The sequence below is a fragment of the Mesocricetus auratus genome, unplaced genomic scaffold (genome assembly GCF_017639785.1).
Source record: "Mesocricetus auratus isolate SY011 unplaced genomic scaffold, BCM_Maur_2.0 Super-Scaffold_15014, whole genome shotgun sequence".
Classification (NCBI taxonomy): Eukaryota; Metazoa; Chordata; class Mammalia; order Rodentia; family Cricetidae; genus Mesocricetus; species Mesocricetus auratus.
The window spans coordinates 6,456,126-6,481,092 of NW_024429186.1; the positions used below are offsets into that span (position 1 = coordinate 6,456,126).

At 49.8% G+C, this 24,967-nt stretch overlaps 1 protein-coding gene across 3 annotated transcripts in view; it reads left to right on the forward strand.

Annotated features, from left to right (window-relative positions):
* The first annotated feature begins 3,090 nt into the window (after window positions 1-3,090).
* The window catches only part of Brf1 (BRF1 RNA polymerase III transcription initiation factor subunit), a 50,729-nt gene continuing 28,852 nt past the window's right edge, over window positions 3,091-24,967 (forward strand). The window contains exons 1-5 of one of the 3 annotated variants that reach the window (XM_005068295.4): window positions 3,091-3,614; window positions 9,675-9,798; window positions 13,470-13,481; window positions 14,887-15,035; window positions 21,944-21,975. In XM_005068295.4, the coding sequence (XP_005068352.1) occupies window positions 3,431-3,614; window positions 9,675-9,798; window positions 13,470-13,481; window positions 14,887-15,035; window positions 21,944-21,975 (501 nt within the window). In that variant the 5' untranslated portion in view covers window positions 3,091-3,430. Of the gene's footprint in view, window positions 3,615-9,674; window positions 9,799-13,469; window positions 13,482-14,886; window positions 15,061-21,943; window positions 21,976-24,967 lie in introns of all 3 variants that reach the window. The other 2 variants (XM_040742353.1, XM_005068296.4) reach the window with 2 other exon arrangements.

Here is a 24,967-nt window from a genome sequence, read left to right on the forward strand (position 1 = left end):
GTCTGTTCTTCCAGAGGTCCTGAGTTCAATTCCCAGCAACCACATGGTGGTTCACAACCATCTATAATGAGATCTGATGCCTTCTTCTGGTGTGCAAGCATGTATGCAGATAGAACACTGTATACATAATAAATAAATATTAGAAAAAGAAGGAGTAGTCAGGCAGCCGCAGGCAAAGAGGCCGCAGGAAACATCAGCCCCATTTGCCCAGGAGTGTGCCAGGTGGGCAAGAGCCACCAGGAAGAGACTTGGCAGAAACATGGTAAATTGGGGATGGGGGAAGAGAGAGCAGTAAATAAGAAGAAAAAATCAGTTCAGGTTTGGAAACTGAGAGCCATCGAGCGACAGAGACAGAGAGGTAGAACAAACACAAAGCAAGGCAGACAAACTTGCCTGGAGTTTAGGAAAATTCATCTTAGTTCTGTTGTTGCCAGGATCCTGTAATGTTTCCCAGGAAGGGAGATTAATGCAGCCTACTCAGACATGTTGCTGCAGCAGCGGGGCATGAACAGGAGGTACCTGGGGGCAGCCTCCCTCCCTCACTGAAAGCCTCAGGGGGAATGACACTCCAGCCACAGTAACCTAGTGTCTGTGTCCCATTGAAATCCTGCAGTCTTCTGGATGTTTGAAAAATGGGTTCACCTGGTGCATTGATACCTGTAGAATACCAAAGCATGAAGCATGAAGCAAGTCATCTGTGCTGCTTTGTCAGCGCGTACTGGACAGTCCTGGGAGACCAGAACATTCCACTCTGAATTGCCCCACCCCATTCATGCGTGGAGATGTGACCTTTAAAGAGGTGATTATGGTAGCATCAAGCCATTAGAACAGGCCCTAATCCATTGTGGCTGTGTCTTCAAAAGAATTGAAGCCAGCAGCGGTGGCGCACGCCTTTAATCCCACTCAGGAGAAAGAAGCAGGCAGATCTCTGTGAGTTCTGGAATATCCAGCGCTGCACAGAGAAACCATGTTTCGAAAAACAACCAAAAAAACCCCAAACCAAAATTGTCGATGAGGACATAGGCAGACACAGAGGGTGGGCAAGAGGTCCCAGGAGCCACAGTCTTGCTCACACCCTGATTTCTAGCCTCTAGAAGACAACAGTAGAACATTTTAAGATGCCAAGTCTGTGGCACTTTATTGTGGTGGCCTTAGCAAACAAATACACACTGTACGAATTTTACTGAAGCAAAAAAACAAAAAACAAAAAAAAAAACAGAAAACCAAGAAACAAAACCCAACTGAACTTCAGGAAGTGTGTGTTGGACTTGCCTGTGGGGCTTGATGGCTATGCCATACCTGGGAGTACGGGGAAGCAAGGCTAATGACTGGATATGACAATGGGTGGGGGTGACAGATAAAGTAGTGGGGTCAGGTCTTCACTGCAGAATCTACACAGGGCAAGTGGGGTTAACAGAGGCACTCTTTCAGCTTCGTTGCGTGTTTGATACTTTTCCATAATGGAGCACTTGGGGGTACTCACTGCCGAAATACACCAAACCCCGGCCCCGAGCTATGATTTCTCTCTACAAGGCGGCATCAGGAGAAAGAGTGTTAGGTAAAGGGAACAGTAAATCTGAAGACTCGGTGATCGGAACCAACCATGGGCTCACCTTTCTGCGCTTATTCCCTGTGCAGCAAGATGCTCCTTGTCCTCGTGATGAAGATAGAGTGAGTCTTATAAACACAAGATAAAAGGGCTGGGAAATCCCAGCGCCCCTGCCACGGAGGCAGGTCTCAGTCTGGCTCCTGTGTGGTGGCTGAGGAACTGCTGCTCTGTTCCTGTCCTAGCCCGTGCCCCAATATGCACCGTGTATTGGGGTCACTAAGCTGAGCACATCTGTGAGGACCCTGGTCCTCAGCCTCGGATTCCTGCCCACGGTGTCACCTGAGGACACCAGCCGCGTAGGAATCAGGTGTGCCGCACTGCGGGTGCCTCACTTGTCTTCTGGGGGCATTGCCATTGCTTTCTTTTTTCTTTTTTTTTTTTTGGTTTTACGAGACAGGGTTTCTCTGTATTGTTTTGGAGGCTGTCGGTCCAGCCTGGCCTGGAACTCACAGAGATCCGCCTGCCTCTGCCTCCCGAGTGCTGGGATTAAAGGCGTGCGCCACCACCGCCCGGCTCATTGCTTTCTTTTTTGAGACAGGGTCTCTCTACATGGCACTGGCTGTCCTGGACCTTCTGAAACATTCAGGCGGTCAGACTTGCCTTCCTCTCTTCCAAGTTCTTTTAAAAGTCCTGTTGAAGCGGGGTGGGGGTGGGGTGGCGGCGGTGGCGAGTTCCAGGGCAGTCTGGGCGGTTACACAGAGACCCGGTCTTCTGTTGATACCTCACCAGGGATTACACTGGCTTTGCAAACTGGTGAGGAGTTGCTATGTTTACAATGCTTTCTTTTTCCCTAGGGAGGGCGCTTTCTACTTCAGTCTGAGCTGCTCTGATGTCCTGCAGCCTAACTGTGGAGTTTCCTACCTGTGGCGAAAGATTTTGGCAAGTTTGGTGAGCCGCACCTGCAGATCCTGAGGGTCTGTGCATAGGCTCTCGGCCAGAGCTCTCCACCCTACCCAAACCAGTCCTTGCCAAGTTAGGCTTCGGGGACCCAGGGTTCACCTTAGCCAGGTGCAGCTGGGTCTGAGAGAGCACTCCTGGTCCCTCCCACAACCTGGTCGGCGCGCAGTTCTTTCTTGGTCCAGCCTTAGGGCGTGCTTACTCCCCAGGCTCCTCCCACGACGTCCATCCTCTCCCACAGCCCATTGTCCCAACCGAAGCAGGCCCCACCACGAGCCTGGGACCGACCCTGGACGCTCTCTAGCACCGCCCACAATCCCTTCCCCGGGCTTTGTTTCCGGATGCCCATTCTCATTGCTTCGGCTCTCCCTGGGCTCCGCCCACGGCTCTGTCCTTGGCCTCGGCCCCGCCTTCGGGCTCCTCCCACACTTCTGGGGACTCTTCGCAGATCCCGCCCACAGTCCCAGTCCGGGCCCCGTCACGATAGCCCCGCCCCTGGCCAAGCCCCTGTCACGCTAAGCCCCGCCCATGATCCTGCCCAGGCTCCTCCCACAGCCCCGACTCTCTCCAGGCTCCGCCCACGGCCCTCGTCCCCTCCGCTGGCCGGTAGCCCGCGAGGCCTGCGAGCTCCGGATTTGGAACGTCCCTTGAGGCGGGCCGGAGTGACGGCGGTTCGGTCCCAGCGTCCCGACGACGACTCGTCCTGAGTTCCTTTCTGGGTCCCGCGGCCGGCCGTTGGAAGCGGCGCGGCCCAGACGCGCGTGGCGAATCTGCCAGGACGAATCGGCAGGCGTGGCGCCGGCGGCCTCGCGAGAGTGCGGCTCAGACGGAGGCGGCGAGACGGGGCTTGCGGGCTGAGGGCCGCGGGCGGAGAGCGGGCAGCGGAGCGGCGGGGGGCCGGCCGGGCCCCGCGGCGGCTCCACCATGACGGGCCGCGTCTGCCGCGGCTGCGGCGGCACGGACATCGAGTTGGACGCGGCGCGCGGCGACGCGGTGTGCACGGGCTGCGGCTCGGTGCTCGAGGACAACATCATCGTGTCCGAGGTGCAGTTCGTGGAGAACAGCGGCGGCGGCTCGTCGGCGGTCGGCCAGTTCGTGTCGCTGGACGGTGGGTCCCGCGGGGCGGGGGGCTGGCCAGGGCTGAGGGCGCCGAGTGAGTGGGAAGTCGAGGCCGGCGGGGAACCTGCAGCAGATCGTCCTGCCGAAGGCCGTGGGCAGCCAGGCAGGGAAACTGAGGCAGGGCCCGCCCCGCCGTATCCCGTGCACCGACGCGAGCCCCTCCACGGCCCTCCTGGTCCAAGCGTCGCGATCTGGTCCAACCGAGGCGGCCGGGCTGGGTCCCGGAGCCTGGCAGGCTCGGTTTTCGGGCTCTCATCTGAGGGATGCGCGCTCCGTTCTCCCGGGTGGCCACTCTGACAGGTGTGCATTGCCCTAAGGGCTAAGGAGGAGCCGTGCCCAGCCTGGGTCCTCTGCCCAGCCTCTCTTTTTATTGGGTTGTTGCCTATCCTAACCGTTGCGTGCTGAGAGGATGGTGAGTTTTGTATTTGTGATCCAAGGAGCAGAAGTTACTCATCTTGACCAAAGGCTTTACGTTTTGAAACACTTCAGTTTGTCGTTTCCTTTCTTGGTTGTGTGTGTGTGTGTGTGTGTGTGTGTGTGTGTGTCAGATGAATCTAAAATGTTTGCTTGGGTCACTACATTGGTTTTCTAAAAGTTATTGTTTACGCTTTAACGTAGTTTTGTTTTTATTTTCTGTGCACTGGGGATCTAACCCAGGGCCTCCAGCATACTGAGTGCTCTCTAGTCTTTTGCCAGTGGAAGCCTATGCCACATTTTCAGTTACGCTTTGTGGAAAATGGTGATGTGCAGGCTGAGGTCTCTTTCTCGAATGTGGAGTCGTTTTTCACACAGTTTGGTAAAAGGCTTTCCGTTTTTTGCTTGGAGTTACCGTTATACTAACTTCAGCAGAGATCACCATAGACTCCCATAAGGGTCTGTTTCTGGGTTCTTTTTTTTTTTTTTCCCGCGACAGGGTTTATTTATGGCTTTGGAGGCTGTCCTGGAACTTGCTCTGTAGACCATACTGGTCTCGAACTCACAGAGATCCGCCTGCCTCTGCCTCCCAAGTGCTGGGACTAAAGGCATGCGCTACCAAAGCCTGGCCTGCTTCTGGGTTCTGTTTTGCATACATCCTTACGTTTTGTTTACATTTTAATGCCTTGAGATCTGATATTGTGAGCAATCCAGCTTTTGTCTTCTTTTTTAGAATTGTAGATTTGTAGTCACTTTCCCTTCTGTTGTAGAGTAATTGTGTGTGTGTGTGTGTGTGTGTGCGCGTGCGTGCGTGCATGTATTTATGTATATGGTTCTGGGACGGCAACCCAGTCTTGCTCATGCTAAGCCAGTGCTCTGCTATTGAGCTATATTCCTTGTCATTTTATTTTGAGTCAGGGTTTTGCCAAGTTGTCCAGACAGACATTGAACTTGCAGCCCTCCTGCTTCATTCAGCCTTCTAAGTAGTTGGGATTATAAGCCTGCGCTCCAAGACCTAACTTCTTCTTGTTGCTCTTTTGAGACAAGGTGTCCCTATGTAGAGTACCGGGCCTCAAACTTTGAGCCTGCCTCTGCCTCTCAAGTGCTGGGATTACAAGCATGCACCACCAGGCCCTGCTGTGGCTGAATCTGTGGGCGGCAGGGGCAGTGTGTAGTGTCTGTGTGTGTGTGGGTGTGTTGCACGCATGCATGTGTGGGTGCATGTGTGTGTGGGTGCATGTGTGTGTGGGTGTGTTGCATGCATGCATGCGTGGGTGCGTGTGTGGGTGTAGGTGCATGTCTGTGTGGGTGCATGTGGGTGTGGGTGTGGGTGCATGTCTGTGGGCGCATGTGTGTGTGGGTGTGTTACATGCATGCATGTGTGGGTGCATGTGTGTATGGATGTGTTGCATGCATGCATGTGTGGGTGCATGAGTGAGGAGGCCCATAGTTAGCATCCTTGACAATTCTACACTATTTATTAAGGCAAAGTCTCTTGCTGGACTGGCTACTCTCAACCTCTCTCAGCTTCTCTCAGACTCCCAAGTCCTGGGGTTATAGGTGGCTACCACACCAGACCAGCTTTTGTGTGAGTTCTGGGGCTCTGAACTTTAGTCAGGCTTGCACAGTAAGCATGTAATTTCCTGAACCGTCTCCTCAACCCCTCTGGCAGACTCTTGAATCTGCTGTGAGTCCCAGAAGTAAGTTCACATAGGGTATTGTCCTTTGGATATGCTCGAAGATTTGTGTGCAGTCCTGGTTGTTCTGGTACTCACTCTGTAGACCATGCTGACTTTGAACTCAAGGAGACCAGCCTCCCTCGGCCTCCCAAGTGCTGGTCCAGGTATACTTCTCCAATGTAGCCAGTTGGACTTAGGGTTTTCTTTTCAACTTTTGTCATAGCAGTGGTTGTAGTTACATTTCAGATAGTTTCTGACTTATTTTGGAATTCAGGTTCGAGGAACGGGTCCATCTGGTTGTGGATTGGTGTTCTCAAGCTCCTGTGTGCCCCATCCTGTGCGAATGCCAAGCAAGTGGTCTGCCAGCGAGCATGTCCTAGATATCTGCAAGATGCCCCTTATCCTTGGGTGTTAGCGTCTGTGTTTCCCTTTGTCTGTCTTGCTGGTTTACCAGTTTTGTTGATATTTCCAGAAAAACATTGGCTAGGGGTTGACCTTTCCTTCCCTGTGGTGTGCTTCAGACATCACACAGTTCTTCCTCTTTGTAGGTGACTTCCCAAGGGTGTCTTCAGGACGCTGTGACAGTGGTTCTGCATGTTGTCTACAGCCTCCTAAATAGTCGCCAAGATGCGGATGTCTATTAGAGTGATAACAGCAGTATACAGGTCATTGTGGGAGCAGATGTCTAGGGCTTTCCATGGGAAGGCACTTTTCTCAGTGCACACATGGCTTGGTGACAGTGTTGTTATGCTGACTGTGTCCCTCATAATGTCAGGGAAAATAGTGTGAAGCCAGAGTGGAGTGACATCTTAGCATGCATCTTGGAAATCATGTTCCAAAGCCCTGAGTGAAACTCGGATGGGCTCTTAGGTGACATCAAGATCTCTCTCCAGGGAGAAGCACTCCAGCAACCAGCTGTGGGCGCCCTGGGGAAGGCACTGTGAGGTCATGAATTCTTTCTTTCTTTTTATTTCAAAGTTGGCTGAAGTTTATTTGATAAGTTGGATCATATGAGGATGATAATCAGGGTGGGCAACCAGGCTTGCAACTGAATAATTTTCATTATTAAATGGCTTATCTTAATATATTTCTTTTTTATTCTTATTTAACTTTTTACACATGTTTACTCTCAGTTCCCTCTCCCTCTTCTCCTCCCCCAGAACCCCTAGTCCTCCTAACCCCCACCCCACTCCATCTCCTCTCCGCTCCCCAGGGAGGGTTAGGGCTTCCATGAGGGATTTTCAGAGTCTGTCATATCATCCCGGGCAGGGCCTAGGTCCTCCCCCATGTGTCCAGGCTGAGAGAGCATCCCTCCATGTGGGATGGGCTCCCAGAGGGGTCATGAATTCTTAGGTGCAGGTTATTCAAGAGGGAGGTGTCAGTTGCTTTGAACAGCCATGTGGCTACCTGCCTAGTGCCCCCCCCAAAGCATGACCTCACAGGCAGGAAACATGACTTGTCCCATTTCCTGCCCTCGTAGGTCCCTGATCCTCTTTGCTCAACTTGGCCTTCCTCCACTTCCTAGTAAAGCTGTTTTCTCGTTGGCGACTGTCTTGTACGTTCTAAAACAGCTGTCTCCTTCCTAGGTGTCCTTGCCTACAGCAACCTAAGCTGGACACTTCAGCAGTTTACTCTAGAATACGTGCTTAATATATGAAAGTGAGTGATAAGGGGCAGGAGGCTCCTGGCTATGAAACGTAGCACCTTATGCCTGTGATTAGGTTTTAGAGGCCTCTTCATAGGAGTACTGGGCATCCCGACTGCAGGTTCAGATGCCCGAAGCAAGGCAGCAGGTAGCTGGAGAAGTTGGGATTTGAGTCACACTGTGAGAGTCTGGGTTTACCGTTGTTATGAGCAGGAAAGGCAGGGGCAAAGCAGGTCTCCCACAATGCACACTTCCCAGCATGTGCCATGTCCTCTGAGGCCCTCCTTCCCAAGACCTGAGACTACTCTCAGAATGCTTGTTGCAGAGAGAGCTCCTTCACCAAGCAACCTGTGACTCCTGCCTCCTCAGGGTTCATCCTCCCCTACCCTGGGAGCAGCAAACCTTGTTAGGAGACTGGAAATACTCCCTGAGGTTCCAATAATCAGAATTGCTTATGGTGTTTGAGGTTGGACCCAAGGCCTCATGTGCTGGGCAGATACTTCCCAGCCCACTAATCAGAACTTAACATTTCTATTACATTTATTTATATGTGTATGCAGAATTCAGAGGCTAACTTACAGAAGTTGTTGCTCTCCGTCATGATGGTTCTTAGCCATCAAACTCAGGAGGTCAGACTTGATAGCTGCTGAGCCAGCTCACCTGCCATAGAACCTTTTCTTGTTCTTGTTTTGTTTTTCAAGACAGGGCTTCTCTGTAGTTGCCCTGGAACTCACTCTGTAGCCCAGGCTGAACTCAAACTCATAAATCTGCCTGCCTCTGCCTCCTGAGTGGTAGGATTAAAGGAGTAGGCCACTACCACCATTTTTGTTGTTGTTTTGTTTTTTTGTTCTTTTAAGACAGGGTTTCTCTGTGTAACAGACCTGGATGTCCTGGAACTTACTTTGTAGACCAGGCTGGCCTCAAACTCACTGGAGATCCGCCTGCCTCTGCCTCCTGAGTACTGGGATTAAAGGCGTGCACCATCACCACCCAGCTGGCCTTCCTTCCTTCCTTCCTTCCTTCCTTCCTTCCTTCCTTCCTTCCTTCCTTCCCTCCCTCCCTCCCTCCCTCCCTCCCTCCCTCCCTCCCTCCCTCCCTTCCTTCCTTCTCTTTTTGAGGTGGAGTCTTGCTGTATAACCCAGTCTGGCCTCAGAGTCTCTAGCCTTTGTGTGAAATCAACACAGTTGTAAAGACTATCTGGAGACTCTGAGAAAAACGAAGGATAGTGCTATGAGGAGGCTTTCTGGGCACTGAGGTCTCTTGGTCCTCTCCTAGGTCTAGTGCAGCAGGTGAGGGTGGCATTGTGTGTTCCAGGACACATCCAGTCTGTTTCTACCCATGCTGACTTGGTCCTCTCCTAGGTCTAGTGCAGCAGGTGAGGGTGGCATTGTCTGTTCCAGGGCACATCCAGTCTGTTTCTACCCATGCCGACTTGGGTTCAACCCTCTCTGCCCTTTGCTAAGTCAGACGTTCTTCCCCAAGTGGCCTGTGATTGCATATTCCTTCTCCATTGTCCACGAGGGGGCAGACTCTGCCAAGCCCATCTGTGCTATACTCCAGCCTGTACTTTTTGTTTCAGAAACTCCTCTGAGGAGGAGCAGGAGTGCAGTGGGCATTCGTCTAAAGTGGATGCCATCTCTTTGGGAGTAAGGGTGGGGGAATAAGGGAAATGAGGCAAGGTTTTGCTGTGTATGTCCTATTGGCCTGTAACTCTTGACCTATGTGCCTCAGCCTTCTGATTATAGACACGTACCACCATGCTCAGCCTAGCTAATGCCACCATTCTTTTTTAATGTAACTTAAGTTTTTTAAGATCTTATTTTTATTCTAAATTATGTGTGCATCTGTGTATGTGGGGTGCACACATTAGTAGAGGTGCCCACAGTGGCAGAGGTGTTGGCTTCCCTAGGACCGGAGTCCCTGGTGGCTGAGAACTATGTGACTGGGAACCTATCTTAGCCTCTTTAAGAGCAGTGCTTGCTCTTAACTGCTGGGCCATCTTTCCAGACCCCACGACTGATGTGTATTAAAAGCATATATCCACTTTAATTAGAGCACTAGAGGTTTATTTATAAACTACATTTGTTTATGGGGGTGTTATGGTGAATATGTGGAGAAGATAACTTGTAGAATCAATTCTTCCCATCCTCCATGTGGGTCCCAGTCATGAGGTGTGCAGACAAGAGCTCAGTCACTTCATCAGTCCCTACTTTGTTCTTTTGAAGGTTTGGGATGCCTCTGGCAGAGCAAGGTCTTGGCCTTCGGGGCTTTCTCTGCCAGGCTCTGGCTAACCTGTTTTTTATATTTCCAGGTGCTGGCAAAACCCCAACCCTAGGCGGTGGATTCCATGTGAACTTGGGAAAGGAGTCCAGAGCACAGACGCTACAGAATGGTATTGCCCACTTCAGTGTTGCTGGCCCTGGGGTGGGACGGGGGCGGGAGATGGGACAGGATATGGGTGAGGTCAGAGCTGACCAGTCCTCAGCTGTTACTGCTGCTCTGTGGTGTCCACTCTGCCCCCCCCGTGTGTCACCTGTGTCCTGCTCTGTGGTGTTCACTGTGTCCACCCATGTGCCACCTGTGTCCTGCTGCTTTTTGCTGCCCTCATGGTCCAGGGCCCATCGCTCTGGGAGAATATGTCCTAAGCGTGCTCCCTCTTTTGGTCACTCTCAGCTCTTGCTAGACCCCTCGGTAAAGGGCCCCCAGATGGTGCCAGCCCATAACTGTCTGTTCCTGGTTTCTTGGAGATAGACATAAAACCAGCAAGTCTATAGCATTTGACCTGGCAGAAGTGACATTTCATTGTTTTATAAAAGCATAAGTTCACAACAAAGGAGAGAAATATCTGTTCTGATCCTTTGCTTGTTTTTAATTTAATTAGGTTGTTTGCCTTTATTGAATTGAAGAAGTTCTTTATATATTTTAGGTACAATGTTTATTGTTTTGGTTTTTTGTTTGTTTATTTTTTGGGGGGGGTTTGTTTCTGTTTTTATTTGAGTCAGGGCCTCTATGTAGCACCTTAACTGTCCTGGAAGTCTACATACACCAGGCTGGCCTTAAACTCACAGAGATCCACCTGCCTCTGCCTCCTGAGTACTGGGATTAAGGGCATGCACCCATATACCTGGTTTTAGCTATAAGTCTTAAAAACAATACACACGGGGCTGGAGAGATGGCTCAGAGGTTAAGAGCACTGACTGCTCTTCCAGAGGTCATGAGTTCAATTCCCAGCAACCACGTGGTGGCTCACAACCATCTGTAATGAGATCTGGTGCCCTTTCCTGGCTTGCAGATATACATAGAGGCAGGATGTTGTATTCATAATAAATAAATAAAATCTTTAAAAAATAAAAACAATATACACACTCACTTTATATATGTTTATTTATGTGTGTGTGCTTACCACACACATTTATGGACAGGTTGCAGGAGATGGTTCTCTCCTTCCGTGGTGCAAGTTCTGGAGACAGAACTCAGATCATCCATCTTGGCAGCAAACACCTTTATCCACTGAGCTATCTCACTGCCCTCCTGTGAGTCTTTACCAGACGCGTGTTACAGAGCAATTTCTCCTGTCCCATGAGCTGTCTTCACTCCTTTGCTTTCTTCTTACTTGCTGGTATAAAGTAAAAGATGTATCATACAGTGTATGCACGTGTTTTACCTGCACGCATGTGTGTGCACTGTTAGTGTGTCTGGTATAAAGTAAAAGATGTATCATACAGTGTATGCACGTGTTTTACCTGCACGCATGTGTGTGCACTGTTAGTGTGTCTGGTATAAAGTAAAAGATGTATCATACAGTGTATGCACGTGTTTTACCTGCACGCATGTGTGTGCACTGTTAGTGTGTCTGGTATAAAGTAAAAGATGTATCATACAGTGTATGCACGTGTTTTACCTGCACGCATGTGTGTGCACCATGAGTGTGTCTGGTATAAAGTAAAAGATGTATCATACAGTGTATGCACGTGTTTTACCTGCACGCATGTGTGTGCACTGTTAGTGTGTCTGGTATAAAGTAAAAGATGTATCATACAGTGTATGCACGTGTTTTACCTGCACGCATGTGTGTGCACTGTTAGTGTGTCTGGTATAAAGTAAAAGATGTATCATACAGTGTATGCACGTGTTTTACCTGCACGCATGTGTGTGCACTGTTAGTGTGTCTGGTATAAAGTAAAAGATGTATCATACAGTGTATGCACGTGTTTTACCTGCACGCATGTGTGTGCACTGTTAGTGTGTCTGGTATAAAGTAAAAGATGTATCATACAGTGTATGCACGTGTTTTACCTGCACGCATGTGTGTGCACCATGAGTGTGTCTGGCACCCTGGAAGGTCAGAAGAGGCTTCAGATCTGGGGTGAAAACCTTATAGATCAAAGAAGTGGTGAAGGAGTGACAGCGGACCTTCCCTCCACACTTCCTAGACCAAAAGAGACAAAGAAAAGCCCATGAATCTCCCTCCCACTCCTTTCTGTGCCTCTCCATCCATATCCTGGTTCCTCCGTGTTCTCTATGGCCAGTTCTTACCAGCTGGTCTCTGGCCCTGCCCCCCCCCATTCAACGTTAATTTTATTAGCACAGTTTGAGTTGTCCCAGTGCGATCAGATATCCTGCAACAAGAGCCTTGTATTTCACAAAGCTGGCCTGAAACTCATAGTCCCCTCTGCTTCACCCAGTGCTGGGATTACAAGGCCTGTTCCACCACATCCCTTGAGTGAATTTTAGAGTCTGTTTATAGTTTGTGCCAGGAAATCAGCTGGGGTTTTGAGGGGATTATGTTTTTTTGTTTTGTTTTGTTTTTAATTTTACATACCAGTCCCAGTTTTCCCTCCCATCCTCCTGCTCCTCCCAGTTTTCCTCCCCCCTCCCCCCATCCGTTCCTCAGGGTAAGACTTTCCATAAGGAGTCAAGGAAGTCTACCCATCACCACATTTAGGCGGGACCAAGGCCCTTCCCTCTGTGTCTAGGCTGAGTAAGGTATCTATAGGAAATAGGCTCCAAAAAGTCAGTTCATGCACTAGGGATAGATCCTGTCCAACTGCCAGTGGCCCACAGGCTGCCCAAGCCACATAACTGTCACCTGAATTCAGGGGGCCTAGTTTGGTCCATTGCAGGTTCCCCAGCTGTCAGCCCGTGAGCTCCTGTTAGCTCGGGTCAGCTGTTTCTGTGGGTTTCCCCATCATGGTCTCGATTCCTTTGCTCATATTATCATTCCTCTTGAGGGGATTATCTTAATCTGTAGATCATTGTGGGGAGTGTGGTTGCTTGGATGGTACTAAGTCTTCTGGGGTTGTCCTTTCATTAATCTGAGTTTTTAGAGTCTCAGATTTGGACTTACCTGTTAACTCTCCAGTGGGGAAACTGCCCAGATTCTTCTGGTTGGGTTACATTGAATTTGTAGGTCAAGTTATAGGAGTGTGCTATGATGTTCTTAAAATGTGAACTTGAAGAGTCTTCTTATTTTAGCAGCCTCAGGCTGTGAGCAGACATTGTTGGTCATTGCTTCCTGCCTCTATTTTTACTTATTCTCAAAGCTCTCTGCATTGTTTTCATATGTTGCTGGCTTCCCAGAACTGCTGAGATGGGGTCAGCTTGATTCATCACTGACCTTGGTGTATGTGGAGCAGTGTTTTGCTCTTAGGAATGATGTCACTAAGTGTGTCATTTGCTGTTTTGTATCTACTCAGTGATCGTATGGATTTTCTTTGTGGGGTGAGGGCTTGGGAATAGAGCTAGCCTTGAGCAGGGGGCCCTAGAGAAGAGCTATCTTAGCTGCATTGTGGAATTTCCCAACACTGGGTAACTAGTGGGTCTCAGCCCCCAGCTCTGTAGTCTTCTGTGTACAGACTGTACTGTTACTGTCAGCTTCTGGGCCCAGAGTAACCTGCTCTGCCTCTCTCTGGTGTGCTCCTACTGTGTGCTAGTAGAGGAGCCAATTTTTATACAGTCGGTCAAGAGTTGGCCTTGCCCTGAAATGGGCTGTTGTTATTGTTGGCTGTGAGTAGTGTGCTAGCCCTCAGTCCTTATCAAAGAATCAGAGAAGCCAGTATCTAACATTTTGTGGATGCTGTAGAGGTTGTCTGCAGTTTCAGAGGAGGAATGGGGTTGGGTCCTGAAGATGCTAGTGGGACTGGACGTCTCTGGTGACATTTCTTGCCATCCACAAGTCCTCTGCATACCCTAGGGTGTGTCTAGTGTCTGGAGGGCCCGCTCTGGCCCTGGTGCTCACCGTAGGTCGCACTGACAGTCAGTGTCCGCAGCCCTCCCACAGATCTACACCACTGGACTTTGGGAGGTCTTTGTTCTGTGTTTACACACATAGGTGGAAAGCCTGAGTCTCCTGCCTACGGCACAGAGCATCTACACAGACACAGTCTCCTGGCTACAGGTGCTTCTGCAGACCCTAGAGGGGCCTGGCACCCTCAGACCTCCTGGTAGTGTGCCTGACTTTGCCATTGCTCCTCCTTTTGCAGGTGCGCAGCTGGCTCTTGGAGGGAAGCCTGGCCAGGGGTTGTTCCGGCCTGGACTAGGCAAAGAGGCCATTCTGGGAAGGATCAGGCAGATGGCTTGAGTTTTGTGCTGTTAGGACAGAGGTGGTGCTTGACACATAGTTGTAGGAGACCCATTCCTTCCAGACACTCCAAGCCATAGGAGTCTCCAGAGGAGGCATGACCACTGTATGTGTACTGCTCCAAGCTACGTCTATCACTGTCTACCATCTATCGATCTTCATTCATTCATTACCAAGTATTGAACCTAAGGCCTTATGTGTTCTAAGCAAGTTCTCTAACACTGAGCTCCAGCTCCAACCCTCATTTTACTTAAAAAAAAAACTTATTTCATGAATATGGATGTTTTGCTTGCAAGTATGTCTGTGTACCATGTGAATGCTGATAATCAAATCTGGGTTATATGGAGGAACAGCCAATACTCTGAGCCTCTAAGTCATCTCTTCAGCCTAGTTTTACTTTTTTTTTTTTTTTTTTAATGTGACAGGGTTTCTTTGTGTAGGTTTGGCTGTCCTGGAACTCGCTCTGTAGACCAGGCTGGCCTTGAACTCAAAGAGATCCACCTGCCTCTGTCTCCTGAGTAATTAAAGGCATGCACCACCACTGCCCAGCCTGTTTACTTTGCAAGAGGTGGTCTCACCAAGTTTCCCAGGCTGGCTTTGAACTCATCCTATAGCCTAGGCTGGTCCTATTTGTTTGTTTGTTTGTTCGTTTGTTCAAGACAGGGTCTCTAAGTTAGCACCAACTGTCCTAGAACTCACTGTGCAGACCAAGCAGGCTTCAGACTCAGAGATCTGCCTGCCTCTGCTAAGATTAAAGGCATGTGCCATCATGCCTGGCCCAGGCTGGTCTTGAAATTGTGATCTTCTTGCCTCAGTCTCCCAAGTAGGTCAAATTACATGTCTACACTAACAGGCTTTGTTCAAGTCTTGAATCGTAAGATGCCTTGTGATACTTAATTTTAAATTGAAAGTTGTGACAGGGTCATTCTATATTCTATTCTAGGTCGGCGCCACATCCACCACTTGGGGAGCCAGCTGCAGCTGAACCAGCACTGCCTGGACACAGCCTTCAACTTCTTCAAGATGGCTGTAAGCAAGCATCTGACCCGAGGGCGGAAGATGGCCCATGTGATTGCTGCCTGCCTCTACTTGGTCTGCCGAACTGAAGGCACACCTCGTATCCTTTGTTGTGGAAGCCCCATTTTGGTTCTTGGGTGATCACTCAGATGTTGACTCAGGAGTGCAGAAGTTTGGTATTGGTTGGTGTTACCAACAGTTCCCTTATTGGATGTCTGTTCTCAGCTAGTGCAGGGCTCCCTCTCTAAGCTACCATCTTAGTTAGGGTTTCTGTTGCTGTGAAGAGACATCATAACCACAATAACTCTTCAAAAGGGAAACATTTAATTGGGGATGGCTACAGTTCAGAGGTTTAGTCCATTACCATCATGGCAGGGAGCATGGTGGCACACAGACCAGGCAGACATGGTGCTTGAAAGGTAGCTGGGAGTTCTACATCTGGACTGGCAGGCAGCAGGAAGAGAGAGTGACCCTGAGCCTGGCTTGCGGTTCTGAAATCTCAAAGCCCACCCCCAGTGATGCACTTCCTCCAGAAAGGCCATGCCTATTCTAACAAGGCGACACCTCCAGTAGTGCCACTCCCTGAATCTATGGGGGCCATTTTCATTCAAACCACTCAGCTGCCAAGGTGGGTGTAGTCAGGCTGCTCTGTTAAGTCCCTGCCACTTTCGGATGGCGGAGGAGGAGGATGAGGAGAGCTTACTACTTTGGGCTTTCCCTAGCCCCCCTTTTGCAGCTTGGTTTCTTGAGGTTCCAGGCCTGGTTCCCCTGTACACTTCCCAGGCACCTGCACTAGGCTCTGTGGGCAGCACACACAGCAGGAATTGCATCTTTTGTCCTGCAGAATCTTCTGTCAGCGTCTATGTCCAACTTCCTGTGGTGCCATCTGCTGTACACCCTGTCATATATGCACTGCGTCGTACAGCTTCTTCTCTCCGTCATCCAGGGACCTCGGTGTGCTGCTGTCTATCTAAGCACTAGGCGTCTTCTCTGGTAGATCCCTCCCTCTGGCCACCTCCCACCTTGAACTTGTTAGGTCACTTGGTTCCTGCTTGTTCTTATTTTGTTCACTCTTCCTGGTCCACCAGGCTTTTAAGAAATCACTGCTTCCTTTCCATCCAACTGTTCACCTTTTTGGCTTGAGGCAGTTCCTAGACTTTATCTCTAACCCAGTCCTTGTGTTTTGTACATAGGGAGGGGTGGGGAGCACATGTGCTACATGCATATGTGGGGTGAAGAGGATCACTTGTGAGATTCAGATCTCTTCTACCATGTAAGTCCAGGGATGAAATTCAGGTGTCGGGTTTGGTGGAGGCACCTTTACCCACCGAATTGGCCTCTTCCCTAGGTTTTTTGAGATGGATCTCTCACTGAAGCTACTTTCCTGTCCTCTGTGCTCTGCTCTGCAGAGCAGCAAATGACCTCAGGGATAGAAGAGCAGTGGTCCCTGGCTTTCCTACTTCAGCTGGCACAGCTGACCTTGGCAGGAGGGAGAACCTCTGTCAGACTGAGCAGATGATTAAATTGTGCTTGGGATGCTGTCCCCTGAGCCATCGAGATGCTAGTCTGCACAGATGTACCTAGAAGCCCAGAACTTAAAAAAGTGTGAGGGTTGCTGCCTTGGCAAGTGACTGCGCTGTCTTCAGGACCATCTCCAAAGGTCTGAGCACAGAGTGGTCTCCTGCGGCTCCCACCTAAGTCCTGCACCCACTTCAGTAGTTGGGAGAGGAGAGGCAAGTATCAGAAGCGCATCTGAGTGGGAGCCAACTCAGGCTCTGCTGCACCACTGCTGCTAAGGCGTAGACCATAGGACGGAGCAGGCAGAAGCAGGTGCGTGGCATCTCTGGATCTGGCGGGAGGAGGCTCAGTCATCAAGGCAGAGGCTTCGAGGAGGTATGTTGGCAGTAGCAGGCTGTACAGATATTCTGGTAGAGTAATGCTGATGTGTCGCAGTGACATGCTGTACAGATGCTCTGATAGGATGATGTTGATGTGTCGCAGTGACACACTGTACAGATGCTCGCTGGGATGATGTTGATGTGTCAGTTGTCTAAGATATGTCACACACAGAGAGAAACTCAGTCGCAGGCAGGCACAGGAGGTTGCTGGAGCAGCGAGAGGCCAGTCCTCCAGGGGGTGGAGTGAGGAAGCTCCCCAGCAGGCCCTGAGCCATCAGACACCATTCAGAGCATCTGCTCCGTTATTGTCTCTGGATAGCGTCCTGAGGCCTGGGGAAACTCAAGCCCTTCTAGGCCCTGTTCAGTCCATAGAGTGGGCCTGGGCAGCTGGGAAGACTGTCCTTGCCCCTCTAGCTCCTGTTTCAGGAAGACAGACATGAAAGCTCTGAGCTGTGATCCTGCTTCTGTTTCGTGGTCCCGGTGCAGGGGCCCAGGACAGTATGCACTGGGAGCCTGTCATCAGGAGCTGTAGGCCCTGACCATCTGGGTTTTAATCCTGCCTCTGCCCCAGAGTTTGGTAATCTTGGTTCTTAGTCTGTTACCTTTTCAGGGAAATAGGGAAGGGAAAGCCTATGCCTCCATGTCATCACGCTGTCAGAGAGCAGGCCTCAGGATTCTGTCTGTAGACAGCAGAGAGCAGGTATCAGTTCTGCGTAGACAAGTATTAGTGCTGTGCAGAAAGTGGGTGCCAGGGTGGACGAATGTACCAGGGGTATATAGGGAGCCAGCACAGCCTTCTGTAGACAGCAGGTGTCAGTGTGTAGGCAATGGGTTTCAGGGTGTGTAGAGAACAGAAAGCAAATGCCACTGAGATAGTAGGTGTTGCTGTTGTCCACCGCGTAGACCTCCGTGTTGTTAGTAGGCAGCAGGTGTTGAGAGCCCTGTGGGGTTGCTCATCTTGGTTGCAGACGGGGAGGTGAGGTTGGCTTCCTGCATGCTCAGTGCCTTGCATCCTAAGGGCTCCTGCTCTAGAGGTGCTGTGGCTGGGCTGAGAAGACAGTACTGGACGGTACTGGACGGTACTGTCCAGGGAAGTCAGTCAGAGCAAGAGGGTCCAGCGGTGTGAGAAGGGGTCTATGATGAGTGCTAGGCCAGATTTTCTTCTCAGCAGCTTTTCTTCTCTTCTTAGGGTCCTGTAATGGCAGGGTTAGTTGGATGGTTTCCCACTGACCCATTCATCTGCTGGACACAGATTTTTTTTTGTCAGATTGCACATAGAAGGGCCATTTCTCCTGTTTCTGTTTTTGGATATTTATAGAAACATTTCATATGTGAGGCTGTATAAACAAATTTCATAGCTGGGCCTGGAGATACAGCTTCATGAGAGGCTGAGGCAAGGGGATCTCAAGGTTACTCATGGTCAGCCTGAACTTTAGCATGAGTTCAAGAATAGTCTGTATGTCCTAATCAGGCTTTCTATGGCTGTGACCCAATATCATGACTTTTTGCAAGTTGGGGAGGAAAAGGTTTATTAGGCTTACACTTGAGAGTGCTGTTCATCACTGAAGGAAGTCAGGACAGGAACTCAAACAGGGCAGGAACCTGGAGGCAGGAGCTGATGCAGAGGCCATGGAGGGGAGCTGCTCACTGGCTTCTTCCCCATGGCTTGCTAGCCCACCTTCTTACAGAAACCAGGACCATCAGCCAAATGATGGCACCACCCACCGTGGGCTGGGCCCTCCCCCATTGATCACTAATTGAGAGAACGCCTGACAGCTGGATCTCATGGAGGCGTTTCATCAGCTGAGGCCCCTTCCTCCGATGACTCTAGCGTGTGTCAAGTTGATAGACAAAGCCAGACAGTACCGTAGCTCAAATTAAAAGACACAGGGAATAAGTTAAGGATTTAGCTTTGTGGTTGAGAGCTGTATGTGCCAGATCCCAGGTCCAAGCTTCCATGCTAAAAGGAAGATCCTGAGGAATAGAAAGAAAAAATTAATTCCCTGTTTGTTCTAGCTCTGCTTCATTTAAATCTCCAAACTTCAACCCTATGGAGAATCTCAGTTTGAATCAGATCTTGTCTGCAAATGTTTTTCCACCAAGCACAGCCAGTCAGATGTTTTGGTTGGCCATTAGCCTGCTGTTTACAGAGCAACTGATCCTGACCCCCAGCACTGACTGCATTGGGGCCAGGTTGCTGTGGTGGCATTTTCAGACTTTGTCAAAGCTATGGATGGCCTGAGGGAGCCTCAGGCCTCTTCCAGCTCTCCGGAAAGTCCAGCCTCTAGCAGATTTTCATTTCCCAGTCTTTGCTGTGGTTATGTTTCTCCTTAACTGGAGCTGGAGGCTTGCTGAGCACAGTGCCACCTGTCAGCACAGCCAGGGCACAGCTGGGCCACAGAGTGGTTCTGCCCTTTGGAATTTGGGTTCTTGCATGCTGGTGGCTTTGGTCAGACCCTGACTTTTCTCTTGATCTTTATGAAACTCCAGCACCTATGTTAGAATCAGAGGTTATCAAAAGAGGGCTGGGAGGATGTAGTTCCTCTAGTCATTATTTGGAGGACCTTCATATATCCTTCCTGCCAGCTGGGCGAGTTTTCATAACAAGGAAAGCAGTCACTTTGGTTGACAGTTGAATCCTAGTCCGCTTTAAAATGATATAAAATTTCCCCATAGCTCTACTGTGAATGGTCTGCAGACATCACTCTCCCATGAACAGTTTGTGGTCCTTGCTCCACCCCAGCCACCTTCTCCTCCCATCAGCTCTCTGTTCTTAGCATCTTACTTTGACACCGTTCAAAGCAAGCAGTAGGGCTGCCCATGCCACTGCCCCAGTCTTGCAAACGAACAAGATTAGATCTGGAAGCGAAACCACAAAACACAAAGCATAGGTCTTCCTTTACTACTTGGCAAGTCCTGAGAAATTTATACACTTGTCTGCCGACAGTTCAGTCAGACCCTGACCCTGCAGCCCCCAAGGTGCCGTCATTCTTCCTGTCCTAAAGCTGTAGACTGTCACCTTATTCTGGATGTGCGTTAGTACAGGCACACGACCTCGGCTCTTTGCTGCATTGTTATGTGCTTCCCCACTGTAGCCACTCTATGTATAAGACAGTGTTTGCCTTCTGATGTCGGATCCCTGGGTTGGTCCTAGTGGGAGGCCATGTTGAATGAAGTTGCTGCAAGTGTGCCTGTGCGTGTCTTTTGTGGGTGATTTTGTCTGTCTCGGGTAAATGCACCAGACTAGAATAGCTTGGTTAGAGGTGGGCCTGTACTTGGTCTTATAAGAAACCCTCAGACTGTCCCCAGTGGCTGTGCCACGTCAGTCTGTGGGTAGTGTAGGGGCTAAGGCTGTCTCTACCCTTGCTAGCATTTGGTGTTGAGTGCCCTGGGTGGGTTTCTAGGACTCCTCGTGCAGTAATGCTCTTCTCATGTGTGCTTGAGCTATTTATCTCTTTGTGAAATTTTTGCTCACAAGCCTTGCCTGTGTTTTGGTCTCTATTTTATTACCTTACATAATTATGTGTATTTAAAAATGTATTATCTGTGTATCTCTGTGTGTGTACATAGGCACGTGTGTCACTTGGACATTGTGGAGTTTGGAGAACAACTTTAAGAAGTCAATTTCCAGCCAGGCCTTTAATCCCAGCACTTGGGAGGCAGAGGCAGGCGAATTTCTATGAGTTTGAGGCCAGCCTGGTCTACAAAACTACACAGAGAAACCCTGTCTCAAAAAAACAAAATACACAAGCAAACACACACAAAAGAAGTCACTTTCCATCTTTCACCACGGGCCCCTAAGGCCACTCGGGGTTTTCAGGCTTGCATAGCACATGTCTTTGCCAGCTGAGCCATCTAAACGCTCCTCCCCACTTACCTTGTTGAGATGGACTGTCTTCCCTAGGCTGGTCCTGAACTAGAGTTTAAGTGATCTTGCTTCAGCTTTTTTAATTTTTGTTTTTGTTTGAGACTATCTCTGTAGACCAAACTGGCCTTTAACTCACAGAGATCCACCTGCCTTTTCCTCCTAAGTGCCAGGATTAAAGGCGTGCGCTACCGTGCCTGGCCTGTTTATTATTTTATTAATTATTTTGAGATTTTATATTTGTATGTGCCCTGTCTGTATATATGTCTGCACCATATACATGCAGTGCATGGAACCTGAGTTATAGGTGATTGGTAGCTGCCCTGTGGGTATTGAGAGCCGAACCCAGGTCCTCTTGAAGAACAGTAAGTGCTCTTAACTACCGAGTCATTGATCCAGTACCATCAGACAAACATCCTGTTATTTTATATCTTTTTTTTCTTTTGGTTTTTTTGAGACAGGGTTTCTCTGTGTAGCCCTGACTGTTCTAGAACTCATTCTGTAACCAGGCTGTCCTGGAACTCACAGAGATTCCATCTGCCTCTGCCTCTGCCTCCCCAGTCCTGGAATTAAAGGGGTGTACCACACTGCCCGGCTACAGCAACTGCTCTTAGCCACTGAGCCCTCTCTGCAGCCTGTGTAATCTTTTATGTATAGCACTGAGGAGGGATACGGTGCCTTGTGCGTGTTGAGCAAGTGTACCACTGGGCTGCGCCTATAGCCAGTAGCTTACCTCGACTGACAAGTGACTTGTTTTTTATTTTGTCTGGGCGCCATCTGAGTTTGCACTCATCTGAGATCTGTTGTTGTTGCTGTCTATGTCACACTCATGCAAGGATAGGTCTCACACCAGAGCCCCCTGGCAGTGTTTGGTAGGTACCCATCCCCTTGCTATGACATCTATGTCTGGCCCCCAGTTTGTGCCTAAGGGATAGATAGAGCTGAAGTGTGGTGGCCCATTTCCATGCTGTGTCTGGACAGAAGACATTGTACAGTAGATATCTGAAGCCCGTTTCTCGTTTCCCTGACCTTTTCCCCTATTCCTGTAACTGTGTCCTTAAAGTAGATTCCTAGAGCTCTCCCTCAGTGCCTGGAGAGACATGGGGACTGGTTAGGTTCCACCAGGGCCTTTTCCTGTCTGGTCTGACAGATGAGGTCCAGCTCCCTGGGTGTGCAGCCCTGGTAGCCTCCATGCAAACACTCCTTAACTCTGGCTGCAGACATGCTTCTCGACCTCAGCGACCTGCTCCAGGTAGATCACTTTCCTTCAGTCTTTCTTCCCTGAGTGTGTTACAGGACCACAGCTGGTGCTTCTGTATCCCTGGAGGCCAGTTTGTGCCGCCTGCCTCAGTAGGAGAGGGCGGCTCACAGCCACGGTGTTATCCAGGGCCTGGTGGCTTTGCCTTAGAGTCACTTGAGAGACCCTGGTGAAACTTAGTTTAAGGCAAAGAAGATTCTTTTAAAGGAATATTGGACCCCATTGCATGCATTTCAAACCCTGGAAAACTCTCATAGGTACAGTCTATTTAGGGTCATTAGCTTTTTGGATTCAGATTGTGTGGTTTTTTTTTTGTTTTGTTTTGTTTTTTGCATTGCTTGTTTTTGTTTGTTTTTAAGACCAGGTCTCATGTAGCCCCTGCAAGCCTGGAACTCAGAGATCTGCCTGCCCCTGCCATGCTGGGATTAAAGGCGTGCATGCACTGTTCACTTCTAAGTAGTTGAGCATCATGAGAAGATGCACCTAGGTGCCCTCAAAGGCGGTGAAGGAGAGAGGGACGTGGAGACTGCACTGTTGCCCCACTGATGGTGCTGTGCACGGCAGCTGGGTGGAGGCCAACTGAAGTCCCCAGACTACTCCCCGAGGGAGCCCTGAGTGGAAACCCTGATCTAGGTACCCCAAGGATCCTGAGAGCCCATAGCCAGGCAACTGCTCCTGGTTGCTCATCCTCAGTGCCCCTGAAGACTAACAGATTCCAGTCACATGGTGCCTTGTATTTTTGTCCTCCCAGCTGTCTTTATAAATGGCATCTCTCAGCAGCTATTGCTGAGATACTTTTTGGTCAAGCTAAAAATAACCTGCTGGAATTGTGATAGCCCATCGACTCCACCTTTGAATGCATTGTGCTCAGTTCAGAGCATGACCACGTTACTGTTTCCAGCCTCCCAGAAAAGATGGGGCCGGGCCAGGCAGTGCCAGAAGTAGCTTGGACAGCTCTTAGAGGAAAACAGGTGCACCAGTCATCTGGTTTCACAGCTCTGGAAGTGGGAAGACAGCCCAGCCTGTCAGGATAGAAGGCGGCATGCCACCAGGAAAGGCTGAGGTCTGGCCAGCTGTGCGGTCTGGGTGGTTGCAGACCACTCTTCTTGGTAGTGCTGTGCTGGCAACGTGGAGTGGCAGAGGACCTGCAGGTGAGGGCCATGCGAGGCTGTCCCTGTCCCTGCCCAGAACATCTACAGTTTGTCCTTTTGTTCTCCAAGATTCCCCTGGCCTGACCTGAAGACAAGACAGTTTTGCTCTTATCTGGGTGGGGTTCATGCCAGGTCAGTGAAGGCCCTGGGTGGAGCCAGCTACTATGCAGGAGCCAGAGTAGAATTGCCAGAGATCCCAATTAATTAATTAATTAATGTTTTTCAAGACAGGGTTTCTTTTTGGCTTTGGAGTCTGTCTTGGAACTAACTCGCTCTTGTAGACCAGGCTGGTTTCGAACTCACAGAGATCCGCCTGCCTCTGCCTCCCGAATGCTGGGATTAAAGGTGTACGCCACCAATGCCTGGCTCAGAGACCTTGAATTTAAAGCCTTATTTTTTTCCCGACTCACATATATGCCAAAGGCAGATAGCCATCAGCCACAGGCACAGGAGAGTGAATTGTGTGTGTGATAATGTCTAACAGTACCTACCAATATTAGTATGCCTAGAAGCCAGGTACTGTAGTACACACTTGTAGTCCCAGATGCTTAAAGACTGTCTCTAGAAAGTATTCTTTAATTTTTTTTCTTTTAGATTTATTTGTGTGAGCATTTGCCTGTATGTATGCATGTGGACCACCTGTGTCACTGGTACCTACAGAAGCCAGAAGAGGGTGTTAGATCCTCTAGAACTGGGGTTAGCGATGGTTGTGAGCCACCATGTGTGTTGGGAACCAAACCCAAGGCCTCTGCATGCGAAGCAAATGTTCTTTACCATTGAGCCATCTCTCCATCCCCTGGAAAGTGTTAAAACTTTGAATTTACACGTGAAATCTATCAGTCTCTTTCTGTAGCAATCAGGTCTCATCGTCAGACATATCCATCTGGAACCCAAGGTTAAGATAGTGAAGGAGTTTGAAGTGGGTTAGATGGAGGTCAGGGCCAGCTTTGGCCACACAGCTGGAGTGGGGACCTGGATGTCTGTGGGAGCCTGAGAGGATGCTGCAGGAACAGAGTACTCCTAGAGGAGCACACTTAATTGCATATTTGAGCACAGGCTATCTACCATAGGACCTGTGCATATGATTACATCATACACTCCCAGGTTTCCATACATACATGAATACTCACATAGGCCATATAGTCATGCACACCATAGTTTTAAAGATGACCCTTGAAACTGCAGGAAGGCAGAATTACTTCAGGAAGTGCCCTCTGAGCCACCAGTCCTTATGTAGACCTCAGGAAGGTACTTGTGTCCAGCCAGGGTGGAAGGTGACCACCCCACTGCTGATGGGCTATGGTAGCTGACCCTGACCTTTTCAACTGGGTGGACTCACTAAATTGATGTCATAATTCTCTCCTCCTAGTCCTGCATGTAAGGAAGACCCCATTGTGTACCATCCCTTAGACTTTGTCTCTTGATGTATGTCAATATCTAGGGGGTATCACCTTCATGCCAAGAAAGGAGGTTTAGAGAGGGCCCACAGGCTAGGCTTGACGAGGTGAGGGCGTTCTTTCAGGAGGCCAGAGGCTGAGGGCTGGACCAGTCATATCTGTGAGTCCCAGGAGTGGCCTGACTTGAGTGTGTGGGGTTTTCAGGGAGCTGAGGATGGGAGGAGCCTCTATCTAGCGTTGGGGCAGGCCTGAGTGCCCAGGCTAACCCACACAGTGCTGCACTAAGGTGCTCAACTGCACACTAGGGGTACTGTACACTGGTTAAACCTTTGCTTTCCTGACAACGGATAGTGCTCCTACCACTCCAGCCTTGGCACAGCCTTCCAGGATGGACTCACCCCCACTGCTTACCTCCTCTGGCAAAGAAGAGCTGTGGCA